This window comes from Lemur catta, chromosome 9 (assembly GCF_020740605.2).
Source record: "Lemur catta isolate mLemCat1 chromosome 9, mLemCat1.pri, whole genome shotgun sequence".
NCBI lineage: Eukaryota > Metazoa > Chordata > Mammalia > Primates > Lemuridae > Lemur > Lemur catta.
The window spans coordinates 16,674,460-16,698,610 of NC_059136.1; the positions used below are offsets into that span (position 1 = coordinate 16,674,460).

The 24,151-nt window shown below is 47.2% G+C and overlaps 1 protein-coding gene across 3 annotated transcripts in view; it reads right to left on the reverse strand.

Annotated features, from left to right (window-relative positions):
- PCSK6 (proprotein convertase subtilisin/kexin type 6) overlaps positions 1-24,151 on the reverse strand; it is a 159,993-nt gene that overhangs the window by 93,701 nt on the left and 42,141 nt on the right. For all 3 annotated transcript variants that reach the window (XM_045560661.1, XM_045560660.1, XM_045560662.1), the window contains exons 2-6: positions 19,910-20,014; positions 7,405-7,515; positions 6,729-6,872; positions 5,120-5,196; positions 3,033-3,121 (exon numbers count right to left, since the gene is read on the reverse strand). In XM_045560661.1, the coding sequence (XP_045416617.1) occupies positions 3,033-3,121; positions 5,120-5,196; positions 6,729-6,872; positions 7,405-7,515; positions 19,910-20,014 (526 nt within the window). The remainder of the gene's footprint in view (positions 1-3,032; positions 3,122-5,119; positions 5,197-6,728; positions 6,873-7,404; positions 7,516-19,909; positions 20,015-24,151) is intronic.

Here is a 24,151-nt window from a genome sequence, read left to right on the forward strand (position 1 = left end):
CAAGAAATACTAAAAGAAATTCTCCAGGCTGAAGAAAAATGGAAGCAAGATGGAAATCTGAAGCTAGGGAAAGTAAGGAAGAGGACTGGGAATGGTACATATGTAGGTAAGTGTGTTTCTTTTCATAAGTGTTTTAAAGTCAGCCAAACATTTAAAGCAAGAATACATAGCAATGCACTATGGATTTATAACTTATGAAGTAAAATATATAACTACAATAGCACAAAGGATGAGAGTGAGTGTGAATTGAAACAACCTGTTTCAGATTTAAACATTATACATGTAGTAGTATACTATTAATTCTAGATAGACTGGGATAGGTCAGGATATACATTATAATCTCTTGAGTGCCAAATAAAAAAAACCGATATAAAAAGGTATAGCACTAGGGTCAGCTCCAGGGGCATCTCAGAGAAATTCCCTGCTGTGTGCCAGCACATTCAGAGAGGGAGGCTATGTTAGGTGGGCTTGGAGGGAGAGGCAGGAGGAAGGGGTGGCTGCCTGCGTGGAAAGAATGAAGCTGTGTACAGCAGCTTTGGAGCCATTGGCTGTCACAGTATCCTCAGGTTAAGGCGAGTCTCAACCTGCCTTCCTGTACAGCCCACTTCAGGTCCCTTGTCTCTATGTGGCATGCTCACGCCCAGCTCCGTTTGCTGCAGACCCCATTGTTTGCTTGGCAGTCAGACATGCAGTCAAATCCTCCCTCATCAAGCTCAAGCTATGCACTTGTGCTTCTGCTCTCACTAAGAGCTTGCCCTGCTGCTCCTGTGGTTCCGTGTCTGCCCCCCTCATTTCAGCACGTGGTCCTGTACTGTCTTCCATATTGGTTCCCTCCAAAGACCTGCTGAGCTCCCACCCTAGAGGCCCCAAACTGTGTCTGTCACCTCCTTCTTCTCCCCTTCAATGGCTGGCCCCATATCATACATGCAGCACATGCCCAATGATATTCAACCCATTAATTAAAACATATTCCTGTTCCAAAGCCCAGCAAGTAGAGGCACTCTCTCCAGATTTTGGAAACTTGTACAATTCTGAGCTACCTAATGAAAACAAACTATATTTACTGTGCGCCTTCTCTGGGAGGATCTTTATGTACGTTACTGCAACTGACTCCTCCCCCCAACCCATGATATAGGAGTTACCTGCCTGCGTGATCCCCGAGAGTCTGCTAAACCAGCACTTCTCAAATTGTCCTTTGTAGACATATCCTCTAGGGATCTTGTTATAATGCCGATTCTGACTCAGTAGGTCTGGGATGGGGGTTTTTGCATTTTTAACACCTCCCAGAGGATGTCAGTGCTGCCAGTCTAGGGACTTTCAGGAGCAAGGCTCACACAACCAACCCCAAAGATGCGGTCAACCCCCTCACTCAAAGCAACACAGATCATTTTTATTCTCCCTCTGAGAGTTTCAGCAGGAGGGCTGGCGGAGCTCAGCGACTGCCTGCAGAGTCACCCTGGGCCCGGGGTTTCACACATAGCATCTGACTTCATCATCATAACACACCTGGGGAGGCAGCTGCAGCGTTGCCATGTTCTCCCGTAGGTGAAGAAACCTTGGTTCAGCGAGGTTATGTAAGTTGTCTACAGACACACAGCCAGCGAGAGGTGGGAGGGGAACTGGAACCCAGGTGAGCCTGACTCCACAGCTCATGAAGGGACTTCTCAGGGGTCTCCACTCAATATCAAAGGCTCCCAGGAGAACGTATACATCTCAACGTATAAGAACTATCCACAAAGGAGTGAGGCCGGTTGATACAGTCTCCTGATTTATTCGCAGAACATACCCTTGGGGGCTAATTCTGTCATAGAATGACAAGTCTCAGCCACCTCAAAGATTTCCAAGGGAAAAGGTAGGCAGAGAGTCCTAATCAAGTAAAAGCTGAGGACCCTCTTTTTGACATTCAAGAATTTCCCTAAGGACTGGTGATCCAGGGAACCCCTGGTCCAACCTCCCCACCTATGCTGCTTGTAAGTGGAGCAGTTGCCCTCACGAAGGCTCAGTGGCAGGAATGGCAGTGGCCTGGAAGGGTGGCTTTCCACCATGGCCATCTGAGAGAGCACGAGCACTTTCAAACCTAGAGGCAGAGAGGCCTCCAGGGTGAGGTCAGCATTCCCTGGAGGCTATCCGGCAGCCCACCCTTCTGCCCTCACCTGCTCAGTTCCTGGTTCAGTGATGTGCGCCTAGCGGGCACTTCAGAATACTTGGGGACTGAGCTGTCACGGTCCAGGCTCCAGTAGGGAACAGAAAGACATGTGACTCTACTACAGAGCGCCAAGGGCAGCTTGACTCACCAGTGTGAGAAGCTAAATAACAAAGCCAGACACACCTGGGGTCAGACACTGCTCCTAAATCACTGGAAGAGTTGACAACTCCGGTGAACAAGATGGGGGTGCAGCTGGATTCAGGGTGCACTTCACAGAACAGGGTGAGCATGAGTGGCCATATGTCACAGGGGGGCTGAGCCAAAGGGAGAGGTGGAGGAGGTGGGGTGGGAGTGGTTCAAGCCCAGGTGTTCTCAGGGAAGACAGGGCGTGTCTGCGGGATACTCATACTATGACAAATGTCCTCTGGCTAAGGCCAAAGACAGCGACAGAAGTGAGCCAGCAGGCTTGCGTGGGAGTTGGGACCTAGGAAAGTCCTTCGTCCCAGGTAAAGACTGTAACTGTGTCTGGGAAGTGACAGGGAGCTCCTGAAGGACTGTGAGCAGGGGACCCCACACAGCCCGTCAGGAGGGGTGGTCCGGGTGCCAGCAGGAAGTCAGCAGCCAGGCTAGCAGGACCAGAGGAGAGCAAGGTGGCAATTCTGTCATAGATGGGCCCTGCGATGGATTTTCAGGCAAAACCCTGAGCAATTCCTCTGTCTCAGGGCCCCAATCACTGTGTGCCAGCTGCCTGGGCCATGGCACAGATGGCACAGCTGCCTCCAGCCTAAGGGCCTGACATGGCCAAGGCCAAAGGACGGAGGCTGCTGAGACCAGCAGAAGGGAGCTCTCCAGCCCCCACCCCAGGCCCCACAGCCCCCAGGCTTACCTCCTATTTTTGCATTGTATGCGATGCCCACGATGCAGTAAGAGTTGTTTGCTGAAGCGGCAACTTCTCCCGCACAACGAGTACCATGTCTGAAGCAAAGGAAAAAATGAAGTTAGGACCCAGCCCAGCAAGCTCTAGTGAATTCAGTGCATTGCTCAGTTCTCATGCAACAAGACAGTCAGCTGTCCTGAGACTGAAGTGTGACATTAAAGCCCATTTCTGAGTGTTCTCTGGGAGGGAGCATCCACTCGGGCTTGGCACGGCCCTTCCTGCTGCCCTGCAAATGGCAAGCGCTTGCTCACGGGTTGTCTCTGCCAGGATGCCTCCCTGACTCCCAAGCTGGAGTCAGGGCACCTGTGGCCCTGCACCTCCCTCCTCGCAGCACTTGTGGTTGGCACTGCCACTGCTGTGTACAGGTGGGGGCCGTGGTGGCTCAGCCCTGTGTCTCCCATGAGCAAAACCAGATTGCTCAGCAAGCACAGGTGCGGCATCAACACTTGCCTGACCAGCAGGATGGAAGAAAGAGCAAACAGGTACTCTGTGTCTCATGTCTCATCCCTGTGCGTCCACAACACCACACTCACCCCGAGACAGCACCCCCTTCACGTCTACCGCCATTGAAGCGAGAACGGAGGGAGAACGCTCTAAACTGAACACTCAGCAGCAGCTGCGGGACTATGAAGGAATTACCGGAAAAACAAATTGCTTTCCTCAGTAATGACCCCAATCTCCAATGTGCCAAACTGAGTCAATTCCTCTGGCAGGGACCAAAATATGGGCAACTTTAAACAGCACATCTTTGAGAGGAGTCCACAGGGGATGCGAATCACTGATTCACATTTAAAGTCGCCTTCAGAAAAGTCCCACAGTCTGTGTGCTAGACCTTTGGAGGGAGTCACCCGTTGTTCTCTGGAGCCGGCGGCCAGGGCTGCTCGCAGGACACGGAGCTCCATGGCTCATGACAGGAGTCAGTCCCGCCCTTCAAGGGTCACTGCATGGCATCTGGATCATCCCTCCCTGGCTCTCTGATATGTGGCCATGATCAGGCCTCTCTGTCCCAGGCGTCCTCACTGCTGGCTGGGAAGGGCACCTTGGGACGTGAGAGGCTGCAGCCTCTGCGGCCCCAGGGAGCTCTGTGTTGAACTCATGGGGCCGAGCCTCCCTGCACAGCACCGTGTGAGCACCGGCGTGCAAACCTCAGAACCGAATCAAACACAAGCTAAAATACTACAGTGGGAGGACGCACCTTGGCAAGTGTCTTATCGACAGCAGGGAAGAAAGAACGGGCTTTTGTTATTTTCCTCTAAATATGTTAGGAAGAATGGTAAGTGCTCGGGGCATGGGACAAGCAGGTATAGCAAACAAACGCCCAGGAACAACCCCACGGCTGCCATTTACACTGCACAAGTCACCTGATGTCTCTGGACCCTGATGCCTACACTTGCAAAATGATGGTGACACAACAACCCCCTCCCCCATCATTTCCTGAGCACCTGCTGTATGCATTCTTCACACATCAGCTTACTGATCCCTCCAGCAACTCCACAAGGTAGCGGGGGGCATCATTGCCATGGAGAAGCCTCTGAGACACTTAAGACATGAGTCTTGAATAGGTTGCCCACTGCACACAGAGCCACACAGCCAGTAAGGGGGAGAATTGGGACTGAACCTGGATGTGCCCAGCATCACTCAGGCCCCCTCATACCCCTTTCACCTCTCTCATAGGATCACAGACAGAGTCACAGAAGCATGTGACCTGTGTTCAAACAGACCAAACTGCTGTCTTAACACAATTGGCCATGGAAACCACTAGACTTAAGGGTTATTCTCTTAAAATATTCCAAGAAGTTTGGAAATAGGAACACTGTCAAACATCCATTTCTAGCTAAATGCACAGGAGCTGCCTCGTGCCTGAAGAGCTATGCCTGGTGCAGCTTGTGACTCCTAGATAAGCATCCCCAGCGCCCAAGCAGGGGAAGAAGTGCTGACAGCCTGTCACCTCTCCAGATCCCTTGTGTGGACATTTAACTGCAACTCTGCAGGGAGAGGAGAGGAGAAGCGAGGGGAGAGGAGACAAGGCAACATACTTATTTTCATTGCTGGCATCATATCGTGGAGATGGGTCATAATCGTTTCCATTGACATCATAGCTTGCAAAGGAATCCTAAGAAATTAAATCTTGGTGAGTGAAAAGCAGTGACGCAGCATATTACAGCCCTGTTTTAAATTGTTTTTATGCCCTATTGGAAAATAGAGAAAACCACACAGAGGGTTTATTACTGTAACTATCATCTTAAACATTTTTTTAGTACAGTAAAATATACATAACATGAAATTTACCATCTTAACCATTCTTAAGTGCCCAGTTCAGTAGCATTAAGCACATTCACTGTTGTGCAAGCATCACCACTATCCATCTCCGGAACTCTTTTCATCTTGCAAAGCTGAAACTCTGTACCTATTAAACGGTAACTCCCCATTCCTTTCTCCCAGCCCCTGGCAACCACTACTCTACTTTTTGTCTACTAATTTGACTACTCTAAGTACTTCATGTAAGTGGAATCAGTATTTGTCCTTTTGTGACTGGCTTACTTCACTTAGCATAATGTTCTTAAAATTCATCTGTGTTGCCGCATGTCTCAGAATTCCTTTAATTTTATATTTTTAACAGGGATGTTTTTGTTTACATACTTTTAAATAACAGTATTCATATAATTTTGTACCCTCCTTTTAAAACATATGATAGGCCGGGTGTGGTGGCTGACGCCTATAATCCTGGCACTTTGGGAGACCGAGGTCAGGAGTTCGAGACGAGCCTCAGCAAGAGTGAGATCCCATCTCTACTAAATACAGAAAGAAATTAGCTAGACAACTAAAAATAGAAAAAATTGGCCGAGTGTGGTGGTGCAAGCCTGTAGTCCCAGCTACTTGGGAGGGTGAGGCAGGAGGATCACTTGAGCCCAGGAGTTTGAGTTTGCAGTGAGCTAGGCTGATGCCATGGCACTCTAGCGAGACTCTGTCTCAAAAAAAGAAAAAAAAAATGGTAAAAGCTTTCCAGTGTTATTGATGTAGTCTTCAAAATTCATTTCTAAGGGCTGCATAATTATATATCAAATGGACTCAGTACGGTTTACTTAACCACTGTTAGGCACACAGGTTTCTAGAGTATTTACTGCCAACCTCTCTTCTTTATATTTATGAATGAATTAATCCTTACAGTAACTTTAGGAGCTAGCAATCTTCTTATTAACCCCATTTTACAGTTGGCAGCACTGAAGCACAGAGAAGTTAAGCACTTTGCCCAGAGGTCTTGGAGCTAATAAGTCGCAGAGCCAGGATAAGAACACAGGGGTCTGGATCCAGGGCCCATCTTTTAACCCTGTAACTGCTCATGTTGCTAATAGCCATATTATGACTATCTTCACACGTGTTTCCTAGTTCTTTAGGCTCCATTCGTAGAAGCATATGTCACTCCTCAAACATGTGGCCGAATCCCTCCCCAAAACCTCTCTCCCTGGCACCAGGACAGCAGCAGGTAGCAGGATATTTGTTTCCCCAAACTTCTCAGCATGCTTTTATTTCCTAATCTAATGGGGCTAGGAGGGAAATAGCACCTTACTGTTTTTCAAACTGGCATTTATTTAATGACTGGCACAGTTGAATATCTTTGCATGTTAGTTCCAAGGCTTGACTTACATAATTTGGGGCCAGGTCGGGGTGATTCCGCTCTATGCCATCATCGAGGATGGTGACCACCACGTTTTTCCCCGTGTAGCCCCTCTTCCAGGCTGCCTGGACATTCATTTCTGATCGGCAGCGACTGTTCTTGTCACCACAATGCTGTACAGAAGACACAAAGCCCCCCCCCAACATGGACACTCCTGACACAGAATGGACATTCTGTCCACACCCGCAGGGAGGCACTTATAAGTGCAAGTAAATAAGAAGGAAATGTGTGGTCTTGTCTCATACAGTGAAGATCCTCTTTCCCCCACCCTGATCTGGATGAGTAAATGTGGAGGGCTCCCCTCGCTTTTTCTGCACCTGCAAACTGTCTATCATCGTCCCAGGGCATCATCTGTCTTCAGGGACTCTGTCCAGGGCTGGTCATCACCGTTGAGTTAGTCCTACAGGCTGCATCAAATAGCTTCCCTACTCAAAGAGCTCCCCTTGGACCTTCACATAATTTCAGAAAAAATTTCACAAGAAAGTGCGTGCTGCACAGTCTTGAAGTAGGAGTTTTACACACTCAAGATGAAATGTGTCTGTCTGGAGCTGTCCCACCAATTTAGCTTCGTTGGGGGAAATTAATACATTTCAGACATGTGGTGCTGCAAATGCCCTGGGGCAGAGAGAGGCCGGTCCTACTCACCAGGTACCACATGTTGGACCAAATGGGGTCGTTGAAATAAAGGGCCTGTGGGTCACTTCGCACCTGCCTCTTCACCCTGCGTTTCACTTCTTGTTGCTGCAGCCATTTCACCTACCGGGAAGAAAGGCAGTTACTAGCCATTTTAAAATAATTTCCTGATTTTACATAGCCTCTCTGTAGATGCTATAGGTTTCCTTTTGCATGAATATCTGTGTCATGGTAGATGTTTAGATGATACGTTCCAAGGGGATCCCTTCACTTCAAAGTGACTACATTTGAAAAATAAGAACCTGTTTGTGTATATGTGTGTGTAGAGGGGGAAACAACACCTCTGACAGATTTTGAAGTCATTCTATTAAAAAAAAAAAAAGGGGAAGAAAGAAAGACCTTGTGAAGTTGCAGATAAATTGGTGACCCTTGTTCCGAAAAAAAGGGAATACATGTATGAAGCAACAGATGAGTGAGGAAACTGTTTGGTCAAATTGTTATTAGAAGTTGCTTGACAGTGAGGGCATGAATAAGTCAATTATGACAAGCCATATATTGAAATTTTTGACAGCCACTAGAAACATGGTACCAAAACATGCACAGAGAAAAATCTAGAAAGGGATATAGCAAAATATTAATAGCAGCAATTCCTAGATGATGACATTATTGCTAATTTAAAATTTTTAAATTACTTTCAGGGTTTTACAAATGTCTTTCAGTCAGCATGATTTGCTTTCATGATGAAAGCGGAAGGGTTTGAGAGGTAGCGTGACTGACATTTAAGTGCCAGGATCCAGGGGCCAGGCTGCTGGATCGCAAGCGCAGCCCCACCCTCGTCCGCTGTGGGACCTGGAGCGGGCAGTCGGCAGGCCTTGGGGTGCTCACTTGCAGAGTGGGAGATCCGGGTTGTCTCGAGGGTTAGCACACGAACCAGCGTGTATAAAGCGCTAACCAGTGCCCGGCACACAGCTGTTCTTACCGTCCTGTGTGTACATTCTCGTAAAGCTGGAGAAACTTTTTCATTTTTCAAGGATCTTGAGGAAGAGAATCCCCGGGCCCTGAGTGAAAACGTTTTCTTTGGTCTTGCTGCAGGGGCTGCACCTGATCCAGTAATGCTCCAAGCTGGAGTTCAGCCTGGTGCTGGGGCCTGAGATGGGCAGGATGAGGATGAGTACCCAGCCCCTGCTCTCAAAGAGTCTGTGCTATAGTCGGGGGCTCCCAGCAAGCAGACAAAGAGTGTGATGTGAGCTCCAAACAAGGCAGGCTGCCTAGAGGAGGTGGCATGGGGGGGAGAAGAGGAAGGGAAGGAATGTGGCAAGAGAAGCAGGAGGAGAGGGGAGGGAGCCCAGGGTGACCCCAGGCTGGTGATTCCAGGCAGTCCTGGCAGCTAGAATGGCTGTCACAGTGAGGAGCTGCCTGAGGCTGAGCAGACAGGCATCCCCAGGCTGGGGGAGAAAATTTCCCTTCCTTCTCCCTCAGCCTTGACCTGTCCACACTGTCCTGAGGGAGGACAGCTGAACACTCTCACGCACAGCCTCACATGGAGGGGTAGGGATTGACCTCAAAGGCATCCTTGGTGTACAAGACAAAATGCTCAGAGAGAAGTATCATAGGCTGCCCCACCACCAATGTGATTTGTCTATAAAACACCAGTAGAAACACTGCAATGAGCTCAAAATCAATGCTGGTTCAGACACTTCAAAAAGCCTCAGCACCGAGCCCTAGATAATTTATAACAGCCGCTGATAGATACTTCTATGGAAAATAAAACGATAAAATGAGATATTTTGTTCATAACACTCACTGATGGCATTTTGAAACTTCCCCATATATCACCACCTGAACTAGAAAGCTTTTACCTGGTATAAAATACCGCAGGCAATATTTCATAATCTGTTAAACACCCTATTATAAAATACAGTGGTATGTAGATCTCTCAGAGCTTCAGGTTCCTGGGATGTCTCCATCCCCCTTGCCAGGCTGAGCCCTGATTGTGCTAAAGGGCTCCAGACTCACTACTTGACCTAATAACATCTGCAGGGCCCTTTTGACCGCTGGGCCCACCAGGCCACGCTCCCAGTAGGAGAAGGAGGCAAACTCTGCTCTTCCAAGCCCAAGTGGACACTTCCCCCAAATCAGTTAGGTCACCTGGGAAAGCATGTTACCAGATGTCATGAAAAGTTCCCTAGCACGACGAGGGCCATTGAGCAGATCCCTCATAACTTTGAATTTCAGACTTTTCTCTTTGTGAAAAATGTACAGGAAGAGACAGTCGTGCACATTTACTCACCTCTCAAGGCCATGGACTTGGAAAATTCATCCTAAACCCAAGTAAGCCTACAAATGAGTGGGCCAGGGGCAAAATAACATTATTGTGGCTATGTGTGTATGGTAAGAGTTAAGCTCCTATAGAGGGGCCCCCAACCTTCTTATGGAGGAGAGAAATTTGTACTTTCAAAGCCTTCAGATCCCTGGGCTGAAGGAAGAGGAAATAACTGCAGACAGCAAAGTGCCTGATCGTTCTATTTAATTGTCTTTAGGTTTTGGATAAAGGGTCTTTGCAGATGGAATCAAGGTAAGGATTTTGAGATCAGATCTCCCTGGATTAGCTGGGTGTGCCCTAAATCCAACGAATACCATGTGTACTTACAAAAGAGAGGCAGAGGGAGGAGAGGGGGCCATGCAGAGACAGAGGCAGAGAGTGGGGTGATGCAGCCATAAGCCAGGAACACCTGGAGCCCCCATAAGCTGGAGGAGGCAAGGAAGATCCTCCCCCAGAGCCCCTGGAGTGAGCGTGACTCCAACCTTTGGACTCCAGAACTGAGACAATAAATTTCTGTCATTTTAAGCCACCCCACTTGTGGCACAGGTGATTTGTTACAGCAGCCCTGGAAGATTAAACAGGTTTAAATCACAGCCTTAGTCAGGGTTGAGATTTACAGTGTTTGAGGATTTGTGAGGCTGTCCTGTGAGAGAAGGGTCTGGAAGCCCTGGCTGGTGCTAGTGGTGAAGGCATGGGGTCCCAGAGAGGGAAGGGTCATGGTGGCCGAGCCTGCAGGGAGGCGCATGGGGCAAGAGAAGGGGCTCGAGGCAGGGGCTCTTTATCAATACTCTAACCACTGGACCAGCCACCCCCATGTACCCACTGGTGCCGTCTCTGGCTATGACCAGCACCCCCCCACACACGAAGACCACCCGGACCCCTGGCGCTCAAGCTGACCGCTCTCTCCCCTGCACTACATTGGGTGTTGGACACCGGTCCCCACTGGCATCTCAAATTAAAGCTGCCCCATAGTGAAACCTGCTCCCCACCCAGGTCCCCTGGATCTTCCTCAGTCTCCTGATGTGACAGCACTAAAGTCCACCCGCTCCCCACACCAGAACAGACTGGGACCCTCTCTAACCTGAGTGTCTCACACTGGTCTTCTAAAGCTGCCAGGATCCTGTGCCCTTCACTCATCACTGTGTACTCCCTGTATCTGGACAGACACAAGGGCCACCTACAGGGTGTCCCTGCCTCCAGCCTCCACATGACTGCCATATGACCAATCTATGATATAAATCTGACCCCCTACACCCCACAACCCCCTAGGGCCCCTCTGAGGCACCCAAGGCCTCCCTAGCCTAGTGTCCCACATCCAGAAGGCCTGCGCTGCTTACAGCATCCCTGCAGGCCGGGCTGTTCCAAGGGACAGCTCTGTGCCTCTGACAAAAGGCCCTTCCCCTCCTCACTGGGCCAACCTTTAACCCTCCATCCTTTAACCTTCACCACCTAGAAACCTTCTCTGGCATCCAGGCTGGACAGGATGGGAGCCCCCTCCTGGGATCCTAGGCCCCTCTACAAGTATCTTTACCACTCCGTCACCCCAATACACGGATATTATCTATTTAGAATCACTTCTTTCCCTTTAGAGAGAGGGATGTGTCTCAACCATCCTTGTTTCTCCAACTCTACACAAACATCTGCCCTGTAACAGGTACTTGCTCAGCAAAGGTTTGGACTAAAGTACTGTCTCCTCTTTCTTATGAAAAAGCAAACTGAGAATTGTCCCTGGATGAAAGCAAAGTCAGGTGTGTCTCCCTCAAAGGTAAGGGCCTGTCTGTAGCTCCCCATTCTAGCACTGGCCCCAGTGTGTGACAGGATGTATGTGGGGTGATCTGATCAACCTCTGCTCCCTCACTGGTCTGTATCCTCCATCAGGACAGGGACTGTGTTTTGTTCTTCATTGTATTTCATTGTGCCAGGCAAGGCATGGCATACAGCAGGAGCTCACTAAATGCTTCTTGAATAAAGAAACGAAGTTACACTTGAGATTGTAAATATGAATACATTTAAGATTATAAATATGCTGCCACCACAAGGAAACTTTTAAATACAGGCTACTGAGTAGAAAATGGGATTGGGTCTTAATGATGCTTGATGACATTTATTGCCTTTTTTGTGGAAGATCAACTATAAGTGATTTGGGGCAAGGGCTAGGTTTGCCAAATGTCACTTTTAGCCCAAACACAAATTGTATCTCTTTGCAAACCTGTATAAAGTGTCTTGATTTTTTTAAAGTCATATTTTGAAGGTGGAACTTCACTCTGACCTTTTCCTCTCATCTGTTTTCCAAAGGTTTGCAGGTTTCCTGCTAAACATGCAACACCCTTCTAGATAAGTTATTTGCTCTGGGGAAGAGAATACTAATCACCAAGAAGCCTTCATAATCTTCTCAAGATTAAGTTAGTAGCCAACACTTTCTTTTGTATCGTGTGCCCCCTCCAGCTTTCTTCTTGAGCAGCCAAATTAAAATTCGGCATCTGTTGAATGTCCTTCTGCTGATAAGATAAGGTAGAATTTAAAGATCCTCATAAAAACATAACATAAACCAGCAGAGACCCAGGAGGAGTCTTGCCATGGTCCCAGTAAATGGTCAGAGATGTCACGGGTTATCAGTGCTACTGAGTCGTAATAATTGTCCAAGCAACTTTCTGGCGGGCAGCTGCAGGCAGCCTTGGCCACGTCCTCTTCCCTGTGGGCCACAGGTGGGCCAGAAGCCCTCCTGACACACAGGGCCTGGGGCTCCAAAGTCTTTGCTCTGGGATGGCCCTAAGGCGACAACGGGCATTCACAGAGGCCCCTCCCCAGCGGTCCCACAGGGCATCAAGCGGAAGGGCCTACACTTGAACAAGCTGCTAAACTTCCTTAAAGTAGACACCGGCAGGGCTGCGACAGTTGGGTTCATGTAGATTCTGCACTGTGGTATCAGAGCAAGAGGCAGCTCCATCAGCTGCCTCTGTTCTCTTTCCCTTTGTTTCATCAAAGTGAAAGTGAAGGACACTTTATTCTGTAACTGTGAAGGGACAAGGAGGAGTCCCTGTACTGCAAGCCAACCCCAACTGCACACCAGGGCACATCTGGGGAGGAGGTCAGAGGCCAGACCCCCAGCATCCGGGAGCCACCAAACCTTACAGCCTCCTTCAGGAGAGAACAATTGCACTGGAAGTCCCGTAGAAAATAAACCTCTTGCTCTCTCTGTGTAGGAGGTGGGCACACTGCCTGGGCCTCAGCCTCAAAAATGTAAAGCCGGTGGTGAGATCAGCCCCCCTCTGAGCACCTCTGCACCCATCTGTCTGTGAGGCTTAGATCACAATTACCATCAGCACGGACTGCTCCTAGCACCTTGCTGGGCCAACACCCAGCCCACTCGAGAGCTAAGTGAGAAGGCTGAGTGATGAATTTAAAGCAAGAAAAATATTGCTCCCTGGCAAGTGTGTGTCACCTTTCAGGGTGCAAGGTGGCCCTTCTCTCACTGGCAGGCAATGGTTTAATGCACATGTGACTTAAGTGGGGAACAGCTGAGGACCTCTTGCCCGGGGGACCAACAGTCCCTCAAGGAATGTTAGGACAGGCTCAAGTCCTGGGAAACCTCAGAATGGTATGCAAAATGGTGTGGACATGAGCATATGATTTCTTTTTTCCTCTGGAGAGAGAGAGCCCACAACTTTCATCTGGTTTTCAAAAGGGACTGTGATGCCAAAATGGTTAAGAGCCATCAACTAAGCTGGACTCACAGAGGCAGAAAATGGATCAGCGTTTTCCACATGTGAAGGGTTGGTACAACTGCTATTATCTTCCCAGAGGGCAGAGGGGATTGTCACCATAAACAAGCTTCATTAAAGCCTGTCTCAGTGAGATGCCCAAGCCCACCTGTGGTCACCTTGGGGTGGGGCTGGGGGTGCCAGGCTGCTATGGCAACTGCACAGCTGGAACCCAGTGATTGAGACCAGGCAGTAGAAGTTGGAGGAACTAAAAAAATAAAAGACATTCTAACTCCTCCTAGAAACCCCTCGCCCCCCTTGTCACCCAGGCAACGGGGAACCCGGCTCCCTCTCCACTTCCTTACTGCAGCAGTGTATAGACCAGATCTTGAATTCTTCCTGCAAAAGCTGAACTGCATTTGCCAGAAGAACACAGCTTAACAGTCATAAGAGAGGACAGTTCTCATTCTGCCAGTTTGGAAATGGGACAGTGGGTGTGAAAGTACTTGGGGAAAGTAAAGCCATTCATGTGTGAGTCAGTTCTCATTTTGCTGCAAGGGGACAGAAGGTCCCCTCTCCCCATTACCTGCCACCTGCCTCCATTCATCAACAATGGAATAGGGGGAAGGTGCCTAGCTTCACCTATTGTTAGGGGCTCAATTGTGTCTCCCCAAGTTCTTATGTTGATGTCCTAAGCCCCAGTACTCTAGAATGTGACTGTGTTTGGATATGGTGTCTTTAAAGAGGTAACTAAGTTAAAATGAGGTCATAAGGGTGGGGTCCTAATCCAAACTGACTGGTGTCCTTATAAGAAGAGGAGATTAGGACACAGACACACAGAGGGACGACTATGTGAGGACACAGCAAGAATGTGGCCATCTGCAAGAGACCTCAGAAGAAACCAACCCTGCTGATGCCTTGGACTTCTAGCCTTCGTAATCATGAGACAATAAGTTTCTGTTTTTGAGCCACACAGCCTGTAGTCCTTCATTACAGCAGCCCTGCAGACCATACACCTACGAAGTCAGATGCTGGACAACAGGCCCGAAGTCCAGTCAGTACTTCTGTTATTTTAGCTTTAGCAATACAGGATACTGCCTTGGTAACTCCAGCTCTCATTAGAATTTCTGCTGTAATTTAGCCAAAGTGTGTCACAATTTATTTCTAAAGTATTTACCTAGAAAGACATTGATAAGCAAATAACATACAATGTGCTTAAGTGAATCTAATCTGTGAAAACTGAGATACATTTCCATAAACATGTACTATGCATCTGTCTACTATTCACGGGACAGCTGCTGGACCTGGAAGGGAGTAGAAGCAGTGAGATGTGGCCTCAGTCCTCAAGAACCTTCTATTGCATTGCCAAGAGCGGAGCTTGCGTGCTTCCAACTACACGTTCCTCTCCCACGGTGCATCTGCGCACCAGGTCAGCCTGACTTCCCATCGCCTCTCCGCCAGCTCTGGAATACTAAACACTCTCCCCACCCTCCTGACGGTCCAGGCCTCCCAGGAATCATCTGCAGCTCCCCTGCCAGCCCTGTCTCTGTCGCTGTCCAGATCCCAAGCAAACTGAACCAGTCATCGTTCCCACTCTGGGGCCAAATCTAGAACATAAACATATAACTGCTAGGAAGAGCAAGCCACGCCTGAGGACTCTGAGCAGGCTTTGTGGCGGGGGTGCTTGAGACGAGAGCGTAGGGCAGGGAAGAGAGAGACAGCAGGGGGAGGTGGGGAGCAGTCTGTGCAAAGGCGATGCAGAGGGGAAGAGTGAAGGTCATTTGAGGAGGATTGTAAAGGCCAGTATGGCTGGGACACAAGGGGCCACAGGAGGCCAGACCAAGGAGGGCCTGGGAGGTTGGGGCAGGTGATCCTACGGATAGTGACGCCATCAGACCATGTATGTCAGAGGACCCCTTGAAAGCATGGAAGCTGATCGGTGGGGGGCAAGGATGCCCACAGGAGGCCAGTGAGGAGGGCAGTGCAGTGGTCCAGGTGAGAGAAGACAGGAGCTTGGCCTAGGGCAGGAGACACAGGACGTGGACGGGGTGGAATTGTACAAAATGCAGATGAATGCTTCTCTCTGAGGCATGTGGGGGCAGAGACAGTGAGCTGGCTTTAGAACATGTAGACTTTAGAGTTATCCTTGTGATGTCTAAGTTTAAGTGCTAAGCATGCAGGTGAAATAATAAAATGTTATCTTTTAAGGAGTATTTTAAAATCCAAACTTTTTACTAATTCATAGTAGCCATGCCACTAGAACCAGTTGTTGGGTTGTGCTGAAAATGTGAAGAGACAGTTTGTCACCGTCATCTGATCACCCCAGATGGGAGTGATGGTTTATAAAACAGCCGGTTAGAGCAGCCTCAGATTTCTACCGGGCAATTCTACTGGGCAGCAATCTGCCCCTGCCCCCCACCCATTACACAGTTCATCAACCCCTGAGACCAATTTGGTCACTTACTGTCTATGTGCTTTTATTTGCCAGGAACTTTTTGTTTGTTTGCACTTCGAATGGCTCTAGCACACAGAACTGTCAGATAAAATTCCATCTGTGGTTAATGGAAAGATCTGCTTAAACGTTGCATCACTGCTGGAAAGAAACCTGAGCTGTGATTAAACTCTGGGGGCAAAGTCCCATCCTACAAAACAGAATGCCTACTCCAGTCCTTGAAATCATTTCGCAACTTCTGAGCTTTTAAAGCACTAAACGAGGCATCAAACCAAGGGCTCCCACCACCCTGGAAGGAGCTGTCAAGGGCCTCCCTAAGAACAGCTTTATCCTTCCATTTCCATTGTCAATCCAACTGAGGACTGTAGCGAAGGAAAGGGCTGAACCCAAGTCATTGTGCTAAAATGTAAGGTTTGGAAGACACAGGCAGCAACGTCTAACTATAAGCCAGCTTGGAACACAATCAGAACAAGTAATTTAAAAAAAATTTGTGAGCCCTTTCAGCGATTGGTGGATGCTTCTGTAACATCCACCCTTCTCCAGACTTTTGGCAAAAGAACAAGTTAAAAACAAATGCTTTCAGTTTGCTTAAATGACAGTCCTTGGAAAAACCCGGTGACTGATACTGCACACTGAGAACACTGGGGCTGCTCCCCCAAGGATAGGGCTGAGCAGCAAGGCAATCCCAGCAAAATGGCCCTTTTCAAAGATGATTAAAAAAAAAATCAAGTGAAGGTAATTAAGAATGAAGGAAAATGATTGCACAATTCTGGTACAGGATCAATGAAAAACGATGCTTAATAAGTGTGTGTGCGTGTGTGTGCACGCACATGCATGCAATTAAAGAAGAAAGTCCTGTGCTTGACTCCTCTCCCACCTTGTGTTTTGTTTGGTTGTAAGAAATGTACATTCTAGCTTTTATGTGACGTAGGGGTGGATTGTAAATTCCATCACTTATCAAAGCACTTTTATACAATAGAGACTGGAGCTAATTAAAATAAAATACCATCTGCATTCGATTGAACTTTATCCTAAGCCTTATAACATTCATTTCCAGTTTGGTCATTCAAACACAATGGCGCTTTTGCATTCCAATGTCTCTGTATAATATGAAATCATCTTTTCCTTTTGTTAATAATATTAATTACACAACCCTCCAGATGTTAAGGTGTCACAAAAATACTTTGCTAATGTAGGAAAACGTTCCTGATGTGCTGCAAAAAAAAGATAACCCTAAATCCTTATATAAAACAACCAATTTCACCAAATATTTAATTGTAATGACTAGGCAAAGTAAATATTAGTCAGACTGACAGCTAATTGATTTGGTTTGCATTAAAACTAGACTCATTTAAACAGAGGTATTTCAGTTACGATTCTGAATTCATAATTGGTGCGGATGTCTATATGCTTTCCCTGGGGCTAAAAATTTAATTAGAACTGTGAGAAACAATCACCCAATCACGTGGAAGTCCCAGGCAGGCTGGGATGCCCAGGCTGTTTACCTTTTTTTCTCTTTCTTCTTTACTGGCAGGATGCATTGATAGCAGCCCTGCCAGGAGCTTATTAAGAAGCTCTGCGACAAGGAGATTTTTATTTGAAAAAATTTAACTGCCATCGCCTTTGCCTAGGAAGGCTAGCCTTCCTTCTGTTTCCTTCAAGAGACAACTGACTACTGGGAATACTTTGCCCTCAGACCCTAACTGACTACAGTCCTTTAAACACACCTAAAATGAATAAACCAAGCAGCCCAGATGCGGCAGAGACAAGGTAGGTCTGGGGCACAGCAGCGCCCAAGCCCTCCACAGACTCTCCCTCTGCTGCCCCTGTGAGCACCGTTCACACACGGCTCTCCCATGCCTGACTTCACTGTGGGCGCACCAGCGCGGAGACCTGCCAGGCACCTCTGCATTCCCCGGGCACAGGGCCCTGCACCCAGCAGGTGCACAGTTAACATTTTTTGGAAGGAAGGGAAGACAGGTCAAGTTGAGTACCTTGAAAAGTTTTAAAACATAGTCACCAAAAATAGAAGATGTAGACAAAACACAGATTAAGTCTCCTACTTCGACTCTGCCTTAGTGCTAACAATTGAGAAACTGCTTAATTAATTCTTGGAAACCTGCACGGAAAAGGGATCCAAGAAATCCCCTGTCCCAGTCTCTTCTCAGAGCCCGCCTATGGGGGGGGGCTTCCCACCTGCAAACAGCTTGCCCCTCACTGTAACTATGTGCATGGTAGGAGCTTAACAACTCCAAAGACTTCAGATGAAGAACAAGCATATTGTCTTCTCCAGACAGATCAATTGCTTGCTTAAAGTGAAACCAACCATAGAGGGTGGCTGCAGTGACTTCCTTCCAAGCTTAGAATTTCCTCCCAGATGACAGATGACAGGCCACTCTTCACCTCACAGAACCCACGCCTCCTGCAGATCTGTCTGCGTGCTCTGCACGGAGCACCCTGCTGCTGTGTTCTACTGATCCACACGTGGTTCTGCTCGCACACCCCCGATTTCCCCACCTTGTGGGAATGAGCAAGCACAATCTGGCTTTCTTCCTAGAGGAATTAAATACACCGGCCCTCTTTGAAAAACACTCCTTCACGTTCTATGGTGTGAGCACAAGAAGATGTAATCACATCCCCATATGATGAGATGAGATGATGTATGTTAAAGTGCCCAAGCACATAGTAATCCTTTAATAAACATAAATTCCTTTCCTTGCTCTGAAGGAATAAGAGGATTATCATAAGGTTCTACATCTGTCTCTACCTATCCATCTATCTATCTATCCACTCACCCATCTGTCCATCCATCCGCCTATAAAATAAATCCACAAATATATTCAAGACATGAATGAGCTCTATGGGGACCACTTCCTCATGTGCTTCAAATCAGAACTGCCACAGAGTGATGCCCCAGAGAAGGGTGATTCAGGTACAGCGCCTGGGATAACCCATCTCTCCCCACCTCCCCCAGCTCAGTCAATACAAAAGGAGTCATGATTGTTAGTGGGGTGGCTTGGGGCAACACCCAGAACCCATTTTTCCATGGAAACTAATGTTTTCTGGGAACAGTCTAAATAGCATGCACTAGCTGGGGAGCCCAAACTGGCATTTAGCATGTTGGTTTTTAAGAGAAGATGATTTCCATGTTCTAAAACTATGATCTACCAGTGGCCACGTTTCCTTGTTGGAGCTACTACTGCTTCTCACATGAACTTGACTTTCCCTCACAGCACTCACTGTCTTGTGATATGTCATACATTTTTCTATCTCTTGCTTCATGTTCCATCAGCCTCCTTGCCAGCTCCACTGGCCCTGCTGTGGACAAAGTCAGCCACATGGCAGGTATTCCAAAAATACCTGTTGAATGAGTGAACTCATCAAAGGCTCACCTGGCCATCTTACATTTTTAACCTTACCAAGTATCTATTCACTGATATTTGTCAAATATTAATTTCAACTCCAAGCAGAAAGTATAATTAACCACCCAATAAATAGGAATTATATTAAAACTTAAAATGTTAACCTCTTTCCAAATCACATTTCTTTTAATCTCAAAGATCACATGAATTTTTAAGGAAAAAAAGCTATATTTACTGCCCCAGTTTTCAAATTTATGATAACCATTAAGATATGTGTTATGACAACCACCAAAACATCCATCTGCCCGATCTGTGATTTAATTATTAAAATACTCATTTGAATTGCCTAGTGTTTTTGCTTTATGGGCAAGATTCACACATGTATCTCCTGCAATTATTGTGTATTTTGTTGATTTTAAAAATATCCATAGATCTACAGTCATGTGATTATTGTTTCAAACTAAGATCAAGAATTTAAATTCTCAAGTCTGACAAGGCACCTAAATATTTGGAGCATTTAGATGGTCTGATATGTATCTACACATCTGTCTTGTTTTATTCAAAATGGATGTAGAAAACTAATGTCATCTAGAATCATATTAAAATTCACACTCAGCCATTTTTAGGGCCATTGACCCAAACACTCCAGCCCTTAGGAAAGTATCCTGCCCATCTGTACCTGAGGGTCCATTCTGAGGAAGTTGTGAGGGCCTCTGCTACTCAAGGTCGATCTTTTAAAGGTTCTGCTATGATAAAAATGGTAGTAATCTTCCAAGGTTCCAATCTGCAAAACAGGAAGCAGAATACTATCAATTAACACAGTGGTACAAACAGCTTCGAAAATCTTCCATCCCACAAGACTCTTCCCCGTATCTGAGAGGCTTATTTTCCCAGAGGAAACACTGGCTCCCTCATGCTCCCCCCTCACATCTTGGCATTTGTTCAGTGTTTATGAACATGAGGGTAGATTTAGAGACTCCTTTTTAGATAAACACCACTAAGTAACGTTTCCCATGAAGCACACACTCCACCAAATCTCGTAGTAGATTAATATCATTGAAAGTGTGCACTATCTTGGCCAAGTGTTTTAGGCAGAAATTAATGTTCATTTAGGGTCAAGTATCCCTGAAGTAGCTAAGTTAGTGTCAAGTCAGGTCTACACCAAAATATTCATTTATAAACAAACTCCATCCTCTCCACCCCATGGGTAAACTGAAATATCGAAGAAACGAACACTCGCTCTCAAGTGCAACAAGGAAGCCAAAGAAAACACGTAGATCCATCTGCGTGGGGATTGTGAAAGGGTCAGATGAGAACATCCAAACCCCCGGGTGTCCCAGTTTTCTGCCAGGGGCAGCTTGTCAGGACAGATTTCGGCTTGAGGGCTGCATGGAACCAAGAGCAGCCCTGTGGCTCTCCCCGCAGCACCGACGTGCCCTCCTGTTTGACAGCTCTTGAGCACCGAGACATTGTTCTCTGAGGCCTGAGTCTCATTCTAAATCTCACTCATCATAGAAAATTGCCAGTTAATCACCAACCTCAAAAGAAACCTTAAATAAAGATGGACTAACTATTATAGAGACTCTCAAGTTGACTTTCTTGGGTAAATCACCCTAGTTTCTTTTCCAGCTTCTGGTTAAAAGATGAATTTAAGACTAATTGTCCTCTAGAGTAGTTCTATGTGGTGGTTATGAACATAGGTTTTTAGTCAGACAAACCTGGTCCAAACCCTGCCCTCCCTCCTCCCAGCCATTTGCTATGTGACCTTGGGCGAGGATATTCAACCCCTGTGAATCTCATTCCTTATGTGTAAAATGAGGATAAAGCCCCTTGGAGTTCAGTAGGACTAATGTCTACCCCACTGACAACAACCCCTTGCATGCCCCCACCTCAGTCACGGCCATTTTGTCTGCTATGACCTGATTTCAAAAGAGTTGACTGGCCTAAGCAGAGACGTGGAGGAACTTGGATGGTGTGAGTGGCCATTTCCACATCTTTGCACAAGAAGTTAAGGCAAGTGTACAAAAGAGAGCCCTCCGGCCTCTTTACTACCTCCCACTTCTCATTTCCAGCAATCCTGGCCATCTTGTTGCCTCCTGTTCCTGGGCTTAGGAAACACCCCTTTATCTCTGAAATAAAGACCCTCCTTTTTCACATAAGCTTGCTTCCAGTGTGTTTCTGGCACTTACAACCACAGAACATCAAATACTAAGATAGTCATGAAGATTAAAATAGGTATTATCTACATAAGTGCCTGGTTTAGTGCCTAGAACCTAGTGGGTGCTCAACAAATGGTGGGAGAGCTGGAATTCTCTCTGGATCCTCTCCAAGCCATCTCCATTCCCTCTCTGGGTCTGGGATGCTTTGGATTTTGGCCAAATAGAGGTTTGCACCTAACTTGACCCCTTCCTACTGGGTGACCTGGGCTTACCTCTTAAGTTTCCTCATGAGAGTAATAACTACCACCTTGAAGGGGTTGCTCCAAGATTTGAATGAGATATGTATGTGTGAAGGACCTAGCAGAGTGGCCAGCAGGTAGCAAAGTCTTGACAAATGGTTTTCTACCATTCTGATTCTCAGTTCATTTTCTACCTCAAGACACTTTTTCTGCCATCACAAACCTCATTATTCCTGCCCTATTTTGCATGCAAGCACTTTTATTTTTTTCCTACAGATAAGTCACCTTGCTCATTTCTTCAACAAAGTTAATTGCTACATGTGTCAAAAGGTTCCTCCCAACTCACGCTACAGTGGTTATTTAACCACAGAGGCAATCATGGAGTCTTAACTTACAGCAGTGTTTAATCAACATGTTTGCTTATAAGCTGCCACCATCCCTGGGAGATGTTACACAACTTTTGGTCTTTTAACTCTGGGCATTCAAGTCAATTCCCATTCAGGAACATGAAGAAACTAAGAGTAGAATGAGACTTGGTGGCGAAGGAATGGATTCATGGCAGAGCTGCTGACTCTTAGCAAGCCTATGTCAAGGTAGCTTTGGATGCCATTCAGGACAGCACCTGGTCTTTGGGCAGCTGATCCAGGCTAGAGGTAGCCACCCCTTCCTTTGAAGGCCAGTCCCAAGGCCGTCCAGCCCCCTGGGCTGCCATGATCCTCCTTAGCAATGGTCAACAGGGTCTGGGCTGACAGTAGCTATTCTCCTCAAGCAATCCAGGAAAGGAACAGACAGTTCCCATGGCACTGACCAGGCAAACAGCCTCTGGGGGCACCAGTGGCCAGCACCACATCTGTTTGGACACTTATGTCCTGCTCAGCATGGGGATTGAGGGTCTAGGGAGGGCTACTCCCACCGCATGGGAGAAGGGGACACCAGCCAAGGCCACCTGTCTGCCCTTGCAAAGCCAGCTGCAGAAGAAGCTGGAACCTGACCACTCCAGTGAAATGACATAACATTTGTCCTTTTGAGACTGGCTTATTTCTCTTAGCATAATGTCCTCAAGGTTCATCCATGTTGTAGCATGTGCTAGAATCTCCTTCCTTGCTTTTTAAGGCTAATATTCCATTATATGCATATACCACATTGTGTTTCTCCATTCATCCACTGATAGACACTTAGGTTGCTTCTACCTTTTGGCTATTATGAATAGTGCTGCTGTGAACGTGGGTGTTCAAATATCTGTTTGTGTCCCTGCTTTTAATTCTTTTGTGTATATACTCACCTATTTTTTGATATAGTTTTATTGGAACAGAGCCACACCCATTCATTTACCTACTGTCGATGGCTGCTTTTGTGTTACTAATACTACAATATTATTACAATATTTTGTAATACTACAATAGCAGAGCTGAGTAGTTGCAACAGAGACTCCATAGCCCACAAATCTAAAATACTTCACATGTGAACTTTACAGAAAAGTCTTGCCAACCTATGATTTAGAGCATTCACTGTTGGGGGTATTCTGCGAGTCTACCAAGTCCTGGTGTCAAGCATGACTTCTTGAAGGTCAGGAACTAGCAGTCCGTACACTGAGGGACTGTTTTATAACAATAGGTATGGCTGCAATCCTAGACCTTCAGCATCTCATTTAGTCACTGAGCTATCCTTTCTCTTGAACCCTCCTTGCCAGATGCCCCAGGAGGCCACACCCTTCTATGTGACCCACGCTGTCCTGCCCTCTGCCCTCCCTCCCTTTTCCCCCCACCGCCTCATCAGGCATCAGGTCAGGAATGTGAGGTTTTCATGGTGGCAAAACGCCGGAGAGAATCAGGGGTGGCAGAGCAGGAGGCAGGGGCAGCTGACAGCACCTGGAGCACGGGCTGGAATAATGGGGCATTTATGACGCAGCTATTTCCTGCCTCCTGCCATTCACCAAGATACGTCCTTCTCCAACTCAGGAGGCTGCTCCTTCAGCTCTTGGGGGGCCTTCTTGGGGAAGGAGGACAAGATACCAGATCCTGAGGGCCCCAGGCTTGGACAGGGTCACTAATGGGAATGTGGCTACTGGCCTGGTTCAACATGCAGTTCATCCTGACTGCCCTCTGGCCCTCACTCACAGATTGAGGTGTGGGAAATGGGGGAGGGCCACAGAGATGGCCCCATTTTACAGATGGGGAGACTGAGGCCCAGGGAGGTTAAGCCCAATGTCACACTGTGGGGCTCCCAATTCCTGAACCAACAGTCTCCCATTCTGCCCACAGACGAGCACGTGACAACATTTGACACCAAATGACTTACAGATACACAAAATAGGGTGTAAGATTATCGCTACACTTTGGTGCACCTTCAGGGTCAAATTGACAGGGGCTGGACTCAGAAGAACAGACAAGAAAGTGGGGAGGGGGTGGCATAAAGACTTTTTAAATTCAAGGCAATCTAAGGAAAAACATTCTGACATTCAGATTTTATTTGACATTTGCATTGATATTAAAGTAGGTGTTCCTCCCGGTTCAGCAGCCTGGC